A 13,632-nucleotide genomic window follows, 5' to 3' on the forward strand; every position below is an offset into this window, starting at 1 on the left:
TGAACTAAATGTCATGCAAGAGCTTATCAAGTGTATGAGGCTGAGCATGAGAGAGAAGAAGCTTTAATGTTTCGGTTTGGTTTATGGGTCTTGCTCTAATAATGTGACATTAAAACTAGAGAATATTATGTTATTTTTTTATGATTTGAACTTACAATTTTTTTTATCATATTTTGTTTATCTTGAGCTTTGTAAAGACCAATTTATGCCTGTATTTATGAACTTTTAAAGTGCAAATTAAAAAGCTTGTTTTATGTATCAAATTTAACAAATCTAAATTAGCTAATGTATTCTTTGGGAAAAAAAATGAAACGAACAAGAGAAAATATATTAGCAAATATATATTCCCCTCCACTCCTAAAAGTAATCCATTTTCGAAAGGACCATTTCTACACCATTTAAACATACTTTCTATTACACAACATGTACCATGAGACACAATGTAGAGGTATGCTATAATATTACATAAGCTATATGGTATGTCATAATGTTACATAAGCTATATAGTTTGATAGAATTCATATTTCATTTGGAAATATCATAAGGTAGTTGATCAACCGTTGACATATGTATATATAAACACACACTGATATAGAATTATATAATGCTAATTAATTTAGAATTGAAGAAAGGGGATTAATCTTGAGTGGCCTAAACCCATGCTGAAGACTTGCTTGCCATATTTTCTCAACGCTAAACATGACATTTCCGCACTCATTAACGTTCCAACCTTCTAAGGCATGCAATATTCCAGCGACTCTCCATGCACTCATCACTCTTCTTGGAAGCCAGTTCTGTTGCATATTGAAATTCATTATTAATGAAATAATTTTGGCACCAAAATGCATGAAACGAAAACAATTAAATGAATGTGTATTTAACATACTAAAATCAGCCTAACGGTGGAAGTTGAGTAGTTAATTTGTATAAGATGTTAAATTCAAATTTATTATCCATTATACTAAGATAAATGAAAGTGACCATTCTAAATTACCACAAATTATATAAGATATGATAGTTTGTGTTTCTCGTGATGCAGGTTTGAGACTCCCTGATATCATTAAAATTCTACTTTGATGGGTATAGTACTTACTCAAAGAAATATCTTGGTTCTAGAGATGAAGGGGTTTTTCTAACTTTTACTTCGATAAATAAAATTCGAAGTCAAATTAGATACTACTAAGTTTCAATTAATTACTAAGTGAGTAATAGTGTTTAATCTAAGAATTCTTAGTATATCATTGATTTCTTACCTGGTACTCTTGTATGTATCATCTCCTATCTATCATTTTTTATTGATAGAGGAAAAAAAAAAAAAGATAAATGAAAGTGTGTTTGCTTACCTCACAAGAGTCCACATTCATTAAAGAAGGGGGAGCTATCATTGCTGGTGTGCTGTGGTAGAAGCAGTCTTTGCGAAGTTTCTTTGGAGGGAATTGGGAAATGGGTATGAACAGTGATCCTTTTGGTGCTTTCTTTTGTTCAGCCTCGTTACATTGGTCTCCCACTAGCCATATCTGCAAATTCAAATGAACCCACATGATTTCGGTGATGTTTTCTTTTCAGTTTTTACTCCAAAAAGCATATTATTGTTATTATTATCATTATTATTATTATTGAAATTCAAATTGAAATTTTTAAATGGAATGAAGAGGTGTATTATTAAATGGTTAGAGGGATTTACCTTTGCAGTATAGGATCCTGGGAAAACCAAATTCTTTTTGGACTTAGTGGAGAGCCTTAATTGAAGATTGTCATATTGATCCTTATACATAGTTGTAACCTAAAAATTGAAACATTTACCAAGGACACAAATGTAGCAAGTAAATCTCGCATTCTCATAGAGTCATACTATTGAAATTTCATCTATTTCATGAATATTTTTAAATTAATTTTTTTTAAAAGATTAGTCTTAGTGAATAAAAACATGGCATTGCACATTCATTTTTTTATTGAAACAAATTCCCTAAATAAAAGTAACATACCTTTGTACCCCTTTCACATAAAGCACTCACAATGGCATATGAAATCTTATTAGGTTTGCCACAAAGAAGCACTTGGCTTGCTTCTTTGGGAATATTGTTAAGAACAATGGCCACAACTAAGCTACTGCCGTCCACGATCTTTATTTTAAGTTCGGGGTATCTTTTCAAGTAAAGTTCACCATATTTATTGAGTGAATCTCCCTGCAATCATTGAACAATGCTTTCTTAAAAAAAAAAATTGTTTTAAGCATACTATTATGAGCAAAGCAAAATTGAACATATTTTTAAATGAGCATGCATGGTTTACATGACGAACCCTAAATAAATAGATTCAACCTAATTGAATGATAAAACTAAATAAACTGAATTAACCAACTATTTAAATATTAATAGCATTAACATCTGTTCTCATCAAGCATCTCCCTAAACATATATATCTTGGGAAATAACAGATTAAATGGAATTGAAAAGGAGTTTCGAAAGGATGTCAAGTAATTATGTTGAAGAAGAGACAAGAAGCAAGTTTTTTTTTTTTTGAAACAACAAATAAAATATATTAATATTTGGGCACTAGGGGTGTCACCCATATTTACAAAGAGAGAGTTTTGACTTAATAGCCCAAAAAGCCTACATGCCCAAAGGTAAGATGAGAATAATATGTTTAGGGTTTAGAATTTAGGGTTTAGGGTTTAGGATGTTCATACTTCCATATTTTTGATGGATTCGTTTTACATATAGGCCCATGGATGTACCAAAACAAGAAGCAAGTGAATTGTACTTTGTGTTGAAGTATATGTGGTAGTCCATTTCTTTATGGTTGTTCCCCTTATTTTTCTCATTTAAGGTATCATATTTGTTATGATAATCATGTTACTCTTAGTTAAGTACAAATACACCTCTACAATGTTTTGTTATACCACACACATTTTGGTCAAAATATAGGGATGCTAAACAAGAAGGAACATATATAAGGAAATCTGAAAGCTCATTTGGTTTTCGCATTATTTGGTCTATATGGATACATATATAGAAATCAAATTTATTTTTTCTCGGATGAATAAAAAGAGGTAGTAGAAATGGTCAAGATTAGGAATTAACTAAGGATCAAAGATAGAACTGAAAACAAGATTGTCTTTCTATGAGTGATGGTCAAACCTTCTTTTGTCTATGTCTTTTTATTTAAAAAAAAAAAAAAACATTATGATTTATGAAGTAATGGGCGAGGTTTCCCTTGTACTCCATCTTCTAATAAATTTGTACTTATCTGGAAAAATGGAAAAAGGGTGAAAGGGGGAGAAAAGTTATGGAATGAAAGAATTGTGTATTGATATATACTATATTATGATTAGAGCAAAATAGAGCTTATCATTTCTAGCTAAACATATGTGGTTTATATACATGGATGTCCAACAGAAAAAAAAAAAATTGAGCCTATTCGAATAATAAAATTCAAACAAAAGAAATTGAATCAACGAAATATTGAAATACAGATTACGGATAGAATTAACTATCAAAATTTTCGTCTAACGCACACATGCATGTTTCAGCATTTGATTTATATGAATAGGATTACAAATAATTTTGGTTAAATTTTTGGAAGTATCATTTATAGGATAAGAACTTCAATCAAACTAGTGGAAACTAGCCAATAAAAATTATTAAAGTTAATTAAGAATATAAAAGTATGCATATAGGATGGGCTTAGAGAGACCCATGAAAGAAAATTAAGTGACTTGAAGATTTTATAGGACGAATTTAAATTATTATTGTTTTTAATTTCCTAATATATGATGATATATGTAGGGTCATCTTAGTATACTAATAGATTATAAATATGTATTCCTTTTAGCTTATGAGGCATCAATGAAAAATTTTAATATGTTATATATTTTATCTTCCTTATACTTTCTTTAATAATAGATCTTAGTATTTTTTAGTTTTCTAACAATAACTTACATCGGTATATATATACCGAATATAAAATCATTAAAATTGATCTAGTGATATGAGATGCAAATAATTTATTTAGCATCTTAAGACCTAAATCTGATTGAATAAAAAAAATAATATAACGTATATTATTTTTCAGTATCAAAAAGAAAGAGATGATATAATGTAAATAATAATAATAATAATAATAATAATACTAATAATAATAATAATAATAATAATAATAATAAAAATAAAAAATAAATAAATAAATAAAAAGGACTTGCCTGATTTGAAAGACCTAGACTTAAAACCTTAACTTTGCTCAACTCAGCCTGAAGTATTGCTTCTTCTATAAGTTTGTTCAATGTTTCCCTTTGCCATTTGAAAAGATACTGTAAAATTGTGAAACAAAAACAAATATTATTTATAAGAAATATTTTCCTCCTTAGAAATGAAAAATTATATTATATACCCAAGTCTTACTTGTACATGGAACCTTGGTATAACCCATGATTGCAAATTGAGTGTTTTGAAAGCATTCCTCTCTAAGACAAACGTTTGGCCATAAAACCAAGTCACAAGAACAGACCAAAGAGTGAAAGGCCACATCAAATAGAGGTACCATTCAGAAGATTGGGGTTTGGAGGCCAAGGAAGCAAACCCCAACCTTAGATGATAGATAGACTCTGGGGTTGTAAGGTGTGTTAGATGTACCACATCTGGTGAAGTTTCTTCTCTTTTCAATGATATATTATATGTGGTGTCTGTAGTTTTGTCCATAGTACCATAAATGTAATCATAAATGGGCATGAAGAGTGAGTAATTTGTCCGAAATTGGGTATGATGCAGGGAATGGAACCTGTCACAAACCAAATTTAGTTAAATATCCTTTGTTTGTCTTAAAATAATGGTGGATTATGAAACAAGATCGTTTTGGACTTGTATACATTATTAAGTTATAGTATTAGTTGAATTGAAATCTTTAACAATTTCATTTTTCATCTGTTAACATGTGTTTAATAATAAAAAATATTTCCTCTAATTTTAAATATAAGTAAAAAAAATCTCATATTTATTGGTTTAAAATATAAATAAATTTTAATTAATTTTATTCTATTTAATATTATCGTCTCTAAAATATTTCTTCATTTAATTGAGATATTATATTTCAATGTTTTTTTTACTTTTAATATCAAATTCAAAGGAATGATAATTTAGAAAAAATAAGTTACGTAATATGTTTTAGATGGGATTATTTTGAAATAATTATTAGAAGAAGAAAAAATCATTTATATATATATATATATATATATATATAAGTTATAATTAACTAACAATAATGTAAAAAGAAATTACACTATAACACATTTTAATTAATTTCCTTTTGTGATCAGTTGGATACAATTTTTAAAAATGATGAAAGTCAATTGAAAAATAAAAAGTTTAAACATTTTGTTATAGAATGTAGTTTTCAATTCAATAATTTATGACTTAATTAATGATGGTGGTCAAGAAAATCATTACCGGTATAAGAGATATATTTCTAAATGTTGTAAAAGAATATTATAAAGTAAGAGTTGACACCTATTAATTATAGTAATTAATGTGTGATCTCTGATAAGAGATATCGGTGGACAAAGTCGAATAATTTTTTTTTGAAGTATGGTTTTGATATTATGTTCTTTTAATCTCTATAGCTTTATGAACTCTGTCTTTTAATTCGTATAAAATAAAATATTTTAACAGTAAAAACTAAAAGTAAAATTTATATAATTCTAAGGGTAAAAATATAATTAAACCTTTTCTAAACTGTTTGAAAGAAATGGATAATTGATCATATTATTAAAAAGTTGACGTTGTAGATGTAAATAAAGTTTAAAAGTATATACATTGAAAAAAGTACGACGTATAAATAAAAGCTTTAATTTTAATACACTGTTAACATAAATTATTTTAATATTCACGTTTTAATTTTGATACTCATTAAATTAATGCTTTTAAGTAACAGTTAACGAAGAACTGTTTTCTTCTTTAATTTATCATAAAAGCCGCATATATTTCATTTTCAACTATTGATCTTGAAAATATCTAATATTAGAAAGAAAGATATTAGTCCATTTCTTTCGTAAAAGGTCCACAACTGCACAAATCAAAATATGCGATATGCAATAATAAGTTTTAATTAAGAGATGGTGACATCACATGAAACTGTGACAGTGCATAGTGGGTTGTCTCAGTCTCTTGCATATGTGGCTTCAATGCATTGGTAACACATTAATGAAATAATTAATAGAAATATTAGGTTGCAGGTAGCAGAAATATTGTAATGCAATTTGTACCAATCTAATTTAAAGCTCATGTAATAAACAAATGATGCACATATAAAGGACATATATACAGTGTAGCCACCGAAACAAAAATAAAAATCGAAATATGAATTTTAAAAAACAAATAAAAATCGTTAATTAACAAATTTTATTTGTGAAAACATAAAAAAAAATATTTTTAAAAAAAATAATCTTTGATTGTAAGTTCAAAAATCAACTTTGCATGAGAAAATATATATTAACAGCCTACGGTATTTATTTTAAAATAATTATTAAAAATACTTTACTCTCAAAGGAAAAGGTTTGAAAAAGATATCAATATTGGAGAAGATGGTTTAGTCATTAGGTGACAACATTTTGAAATCGGTTAGTTAGTAGTACAAGGATTGCATTAAATTAGTTCCATAATTTTCAACCTAATTAATATCGTTTGTCCATATGCTTAGTTATATGCAATCATTAGACTAATCATCATATCATAAAAAAAAATAAAAATTAGACTAATCATCCATTAATGTGTTGCCAACACTTTGGAGCCACCTGTCACAGAATGTTAAATATACTTTATGTTAGTTAAATTTTTCTATAAACACTTTTAAAAAAATTGTAAAGTTAAAAATATAATTTAAAAAAAAATAAAGATAATATCGATAAAATTAATTTATGTTTAAACTAATTTTAATTTATAAAAAATTATTTCATTTTTTTTTCTACTTTCTCTTCTAAAAAGTATTTATAGTAAAGTTTATTGAAATAATCTAAAATATCGCTTCATTCACTAAAAAATACATACAACTTAATATTTTATCAACAACTCAATAAAATAGGATAGTAGTATTAAGATTTGTTTGAATAAATTTTCCCAAAAAACTCTTATGAAAAAAAAAATATATACATAAAAATGATATATACTTTTTTATAAATTAAAATTAATTTATGTATAAGTTAAACCGTAAAAAAAATTCATAGAATTTATTTAAAAATTTATATAATTAAACTTATATATAAATTAGTTTTATCTTATATAAAAACTAATCTAATTTTTTTCTCAGGCTTTTTCTTTCTAAAAGTAATTTTAAAAAAAAAAGATACCAAAGTTTGAATTAATGATTAAGGTGTCAAGTGTCAACAATAATGATATACAGTATAAAGTAGGAGTATTTGTAATCGACAGCACATCATCTATAAATGTAAATTTGAAAGCAACACCCACCTAAACTTTTCAGTTATACATTAAACTGTTGGGCTTTGAATGGATATTTGCTATATACTTAGTGCTCAACTACTTTATCAATATACATTTCACGCATTAAATTTTGCAAGTAAATATATTATACTAATAATAGGTGCATGGCACAGTTTTCCCCACGTTAATCTTAAGATCTTGATGACCTTCAGTTTAAGATACTAATTCTTACAACCAATATTAAATGGTCTTACTAGTTAACTTTGAATATATACAAAATGTTATGAAATATGACATGTTTTAATTAGCACAATATATTAATGTTAGTACTGGCTCGTCCATATAATTTAAGTATATGTATACAGTGACGGATTTTAAAAAAAAATTGTTAAGTAGAGGTAATAAAATATTTTATAATAATTTTTATTATAAATATAATAATTTTTTAAAAAAGTATATTTTTATGATAAAAAATTTAATATATTTATTTTTTTATAAATTAAAATATTCTCATAAATAGAATGATAAATTCTTCTTTTTCTTTTCTATTTAATATTATATTTAAATGTGATGTTATAATTTTTTAGTGATTTGTTTAATTTTAGAAAAAAAATAGAATAAGTTATTAAGATAAAGATAATATAATTACTATTTGTTTTCTCTTGTATTTCTTCTAAATTTCTATGTTCAATCAAAACAATAATATTTTATGAGAACAATGCTTATTTTTTTTATAAGAGTAATTTTTTTATTAAATATGTTCAAGTAAAAATAAATAAAAATTTTGTGTGACAATTACTATTATTCCTCTTAATTTGGATCCTCTCTTACCATAATGTACATATACAAGATCAAAATGGTTATAAACTAAAATAAAAATTGGAAAACAACATATATTTGTAAATTAAATTATGACATCTTTAATAAATAAAGAAATAATAAATTTATCAGTCAAAAAATAAAGTATATTATAAGAATAAAAAATTAAGATAATTTTATCATAAAATGAAAGAAATTACACAATAGAATAAAATAAATAAATATTAATATATTTTAACATATTAGATATATAAAAAACAATCATTACAAAAAATATTACATATAATCACATACAAAAAGTGTTATTATAATTTATATTTACATATTTTAATAATATATTAACATATATTATATCTATAATATATATAAAAATAGTTTTTAGTGACAAGTATTATATCTCTATAAAATTTGTATCATTATTTAACAATTTTTTTATAATAAATTAAAATATAATTTATATATATATATATATATATATATATATATATATATATATATATATATATATATATATATATATATATATATATATATATATATATATATATATATACAAAAGAGTAAAGTTGCCCCGCTCTGATAAGCATGCATTCGTCCTGTATGTATATAAGATGCAACATTTATATAAGATATGCAAGGAATTAAGGATACAATTTTTCTATCATACTTAAGTTAGAATCTTTAATATTATACAATTTTTTAGATTGATAATCACACACTAACCGTATAAAATAGCTTTACACATGTTAATTAATTGGATATCTCTATTAGTATTATTTTCTTACTTATTTATTATAAAAATTAACATCAATTTATTATAAATAATAATTTATGACTAGATGACAGTTTATGATTAGATGACAGTTTAAAATTATTTTACACAATTAATGTATCATTTATTTTCTCAATGATTCTATGAGTTTTATGGTCATGTACTATATAGTAATTAATATAAAAAAGAATAATCTATCAATCATTAAAAATATCACAGTTGGTATGATTTTTAAAATAATTATTATAAAATTCAACAAATTCACCATACATAATAATTTATAATTAGATCACAGTGTAAAACTATTTTAAACTATTGTTAGATAACATACTTAGGTTAAAGTGTGAAAGAGGAGTTAAGAGCAGAAACTTACGATGGAGTATACATGAGATACTTTAGGAAGGGGAAGATGGAGAAGATAGCCTTTGGAACACACTCAAAATTGCAATGACCCAAATTGTTCATGAAATCAATGTATGCAAGATAACCAGCATAGGATGCTATAGAAGCTGTTCTGGTAATCACAGTTGTATACAGTGGAATTGCAAATAGCACAAAGTAGGCTATGTGTTCTGCAAATGGATGGATCACAGCTGCAAAATTCAAGAACTCAATTAAATGCAATATTGGGTCGTTCAAACATTTTTCATTTTTTTTATTTGTAATAATTTGAGGTGTGGGATAACTATAGTTTTGTCCAAATTTTTCTCTCACTAATTAAAGTCACATGTCCAGTTGAATAGGCAATGTTTTAAAAAAGATCATGTGGTCCATGTCATTAATAAAATGTCTACGACAGTATGTATATATGTTGGAAAAAGAAAATACACACTCACTGGCATAATTTTTTTTTTTTAAGATATACATGAAATGAATTTTATTCCTGAATGTATAAAAAGTAGCTGAAATTATTTAATGAGAAAGGGATAAATCACTCTGGTTTCTTATATGATCGAGGCTTTTGTTTCATTGGTTTGTCTATGGACCTGTTTTTATGGCTCTGAGTACATCTTTTACTCTTAACCTTTTATTATACCATTATTTTTCTCATTATAAAACAAAATTATTAACATTTCGTTTCTCGTTTAGACAACAAAAAAACTGTTTGAATAAATTTCTTTAAAAATATTTATAAAAGAAAAATTACAATAAATTTCTCAATAAATTAAAACTAATTTAAATATGAATTAAAAATAAGATCATGAAAAAATCGATAGAAGAGAGTTTCTAGAAAATACCTTATTCATAGAATCATAAGTTAATTTTAATTTTTTGATAAAATTATTTTATTATTTTATTTTATTCTTTTAGAAGTGTTTATGACAAGTTATTTTGGACTAATATCTTATATATCCAATTAAATTTCCATACGTACTTACATTTTTTCTTTAGTGATAATAAATGATAGAAAATAAAATTGAGTCTCGGTTACAACTACGTATCTCGGGGACATTATTTTTTTTTAGTTCATCCCACTGCTAATAACAGTGACTAATTTTCGAGGACATTAGTTTAAAAATCATTCAATATTTTTTTTAGTTAATCTAATACACCAGTCAAGTCTATTAACTTAAAAAAAATAATAATATCGAGTATTATAATCTTCTACAATCTTACTAATTAGGTTACAAGAATTAGTAAAACTATCATAAAATATTATTTTGTAGCAGTTGCTAAGTCATCATCTATTAGAAATATTTCAATTACAAAAAAAATATATATAAAAAATTAAGATCCAATTTCATTTTTTTTAGTTTTGAAATCTAATTAAAAATTTATAAAAAGTGTAAGGTCTTAATGATATATTAATTTTTTTTATTCAACATCATAATATAATCCGTTGAAAATTACAGTAGTGTAATGCTAATATTTTTTCGTAATTTTTTTATATTTATTTCTTAATCAATACTAAGAAAAACACTCATTAACATTTTTTGAAAGGTTTCTTAAACTATTTCTGCTACTAAACAAAACCATGCATGCGACTAGTTGTTCAGCGTGAAATAAATTAGCAGAAGTCATTTTCTATTGTGTTTCTAGAGACGTGATGTGAAAACATTAGTTAAATACCTTTTACTAAATACTTTAAATTATCTTAAAAGATAATAACACTAAAAAAATGTTACATATATAAAATGTGCTACTATATATAATATGTATAAATTTATTTAATATATACTTACATACAATTTTAGTGTTAATTTAAAATAAGATTCAATAATACATTTATGTCTTTATAGTTTATATTTACACTTTTTAACAACATATTAACATATATTATATATATAATATAGCTAAAATTAATTTTTAATGACAAGTATTGTATCACTGTATAATAATTTTTTGTAGTATAAGTTTTGTACTTTTTATAATAAATAATTTTCTTTTTTAATTAAACTTGCTTCTATTTTTAATGTACGAATAATGATACATATATAATAAAATTGTACGACTTGTATAACATCATTTTTATATCTATCACATTCCATTGTTAATAAATATTTCCCTTCACAATAAATAAATAAGTGATAGAGAGATATATAGGTATAAAAATGATGTTATACACATATTTGAACAATTATGTTATTTATGTAGCATTACTCTTAATGTGTTGGTGACTAAAACAAGTGAATATATATTACAATAAAAAGGAAAACATACAAGTAATGGGTTCTGTGACAATGGAAGAATGATGGTGAGAATGATATCGAGAGTAGAGGAAGTGATGATGAAGTGCTCTGTGTAACCAATAATAAAGAAACTCCACTGGTCCAATATGTAAAAGAGCAGTGATAATCACACCATTTGTTCTCCACAAGGGCAATTGAGTGGCCTCTGGAATTAACATCTGACCTATATAAAACAATATCCCATTGAACAAGATCTGGTCATCCCTGCAAATGTTCCTCCATTTAATCAATTACTTACATAAGATCATCAATGCAATAAAAATTGAAAATTGATAGTTAATTTCATGAGAAATTCTGACAACATATATAATATATTCTTTTAAATATACTCCTTATTATTATCTGAAATTTATTAAAAAATTATATATAAAAAAAAAATTGTGGGTCTCACCTTTTATCCAAAGAGTCTCTTTTTTGACTTCTCATGTTTTTCAAATAAATTTCAAAATGAAAATTAAAATTATATTAAAAGAAAAGAAAAGAAATCAGACTGTATACTAATCATGTAAAATAGTTATCACTGTGTATGATAATTTGTTAATTATTATAATAAATATCTTAAAAATCATACTAACCATAGTTTATAAATAGTTGATAATGTAAAACCATTTTACACAACTATTAAATAGTGATTAAAACTCAGTTAATGAGAGTATTAACACTATTCGACATTCATTACATATAGAAGGCTCGAATTAATACATGAAAGTATGGTGAAATGATTGAGATTTTAAACACTAACCAATTGCTTTCACGATCAACTTGTTCGAACTCAATGGTCTTATCAACGATTCTGCTTTTTCCTTTAGCAGTTCGATGGCGAGAAAGAGTGATCCAAATTTGGTCATGAAGCATCCTCAGCATCATATATGGGAAGATGAGGAAGTAACCAAGGTCCTTGTCCTTAGGATCATTCACTATGAAAGAGTAAGTGCTGTGTGCTATCCATGGTGTCAAAATCACCCACTTCATCCATTTCATACATACACCATATGACAAAAAAAGAAGAAAAAAAATCAGCCACAGTGAATTATTTAATAGGAAATAACACATGATTATCCTAGAAAAGATGATGATGATGATGATTAATTAGCAAATATTGCATTGTGTTAACTTTACAACCATATCTCATGATCATATGCAATTGTGGCAGCATCTTATATATAACATTGGCTAATAATTTTTCAAAAATATTAGACTTTCATAACCCTCAAAAACCACAACTGTAATAGCTACAATTTAAAACTTGCCATTGCTGCTATTGCATAAATAGTGAAAGAAAAAATGATGAGTGAAACAACAAAGGGATGAAACATTAAACAGGTTAGAATAAACTTTGATAAACTATATATAGTTAAAAATAAGAATGTAACCTTGAAATTCCCAAGAGGCTTCCATGGCCAATTAGTCAGTAATCCAGGTTTGGACGCCATATCTTTCACTAACCTAGGATAAGAGAAGATTTGAGTATTGGATAATGGAGAAGGTAACTATATTTATAGTGGCAGAGAACAGAGAAAGGTGCAAGGTATATTTATGATCTTTGATGAGCTGGGCCAAAGGGTAGATGTATATATACCAAATTAAGATATTTCATTTTTATCAAAATGTCTGATTAATTTTGTCTTGTGAACTACTAGAATTTCTTTTGTTACATGCGACTTTTCTTGCGAATTTTTCATAAAAATTCGTAGGAAATGTTGTTCTTGTAAATTTTTTTGCGAAATTTTATCTGTAAGTAATACCTTCGTGGATAATATATTTTTGCGAATTTTAAAATTCGCAGGAAATTTTCCTGCGAAATTTCTTGAGAAAAAAATTCGCACGAAAGTTTCCTGCAAAAAAAATTTTGCAGGAAAGTTTCCTGCAAAAAAAAATTTCGCAGGAAAGTTTCCTGCAAATTTTTTTGCAAGAAATTTGC

At 25.4% G+C, this 13,632-nt stretch overlaps 1 protein-coding gene across 2 annotated transcripts; it reads right to left on the reverse strand.

The window, feature by feature from the left end:
* Nucleotides 1-307: 307 nt before the first annotated feature.
* On the reverse strand, nucleotides 308-13,244 carry LOC109817909 (very-long-chain aldehyde decarbonylase CER1). Of its 2 annotated transcripts, none has more exons than XM_020383265.3 (10): nucleotides 13,085-13,244; nucleotides 12,454-12,677; nucleotides 11,683-11,915; nucleotides 9,395-9,614; nucleotides 4,401-4,776; nucleotides 4,202-4,309; nucleotides 1,986-2,186; nucleotides 1,685-1,783; nucleotides 1,344-1,517; nucleotides 308-794 (listed from the first exon to the last, which is right to left on the reverse strand). In XM_020383265.3, exons 1-10 carry the CDS (start codon nucleotides 13,142-13,144, stop codon nucleotides 612-614), a joined length of 1,878 nt encoding a protein of 625 aa, XP_020238854.1. In that variant the 5' UTR covers nucleotides 13,145-13,244; the 3' UTR covers nucleotides 308-611. The 2 variants fall into 2 exon arrangements, with proteins under 2 accessions (XP_020238854.1, XP_082926965.1); XM_083070839.1 differs by having other exon boundaries at nucleotides 1,986-2,182; nucleotides 4,198-4,309.
* Nucleotides 13,245-13,632: the final 388 nt, after the last annotated feature.

Source organism: Cajanus cajan, chromosome 3 (assembly GCF_000230855.2).
Source record: "Cajanus cajan strain Asha chromosome 3, NIPB_CcT2T_4, whole genome shotgun sequence".
Classification (NCBI taxonomy): Eukaryota; Viridiplantae; Streptophyta; class Magnoliopsida; order Fabales; family Fabaceae; genus Cajanus; species Cajanus cajan.

What these genes read in the sequence shown, in the direction of transcription:
- LOC109817909 (XM_020383265.3), bottom strand. Translation starts at nt 13,144, where the DNA reads ATGGCGTCCAAACCTGGATTACTGACTAATTGGCCATGGAAGCCTCTT. An exon ending in AGCCTCTTGGGAATTTCAAG is followed by an intron (nt 12,678 to 13,084) that starts GTTACATTCTTA and finishes AAATGGATGAAG; the next exon opens with TGGGTGATTTTGACACCATG. An exon ending in GTTGATCGTGAAAGCAATTG is followed by an intron (nt 11,916 to 12,453) that starts GTTAGTGTTTAA and finishes GAACATTTGCAG; the next exon opens with GGATGACCAGATCTTGTTCA.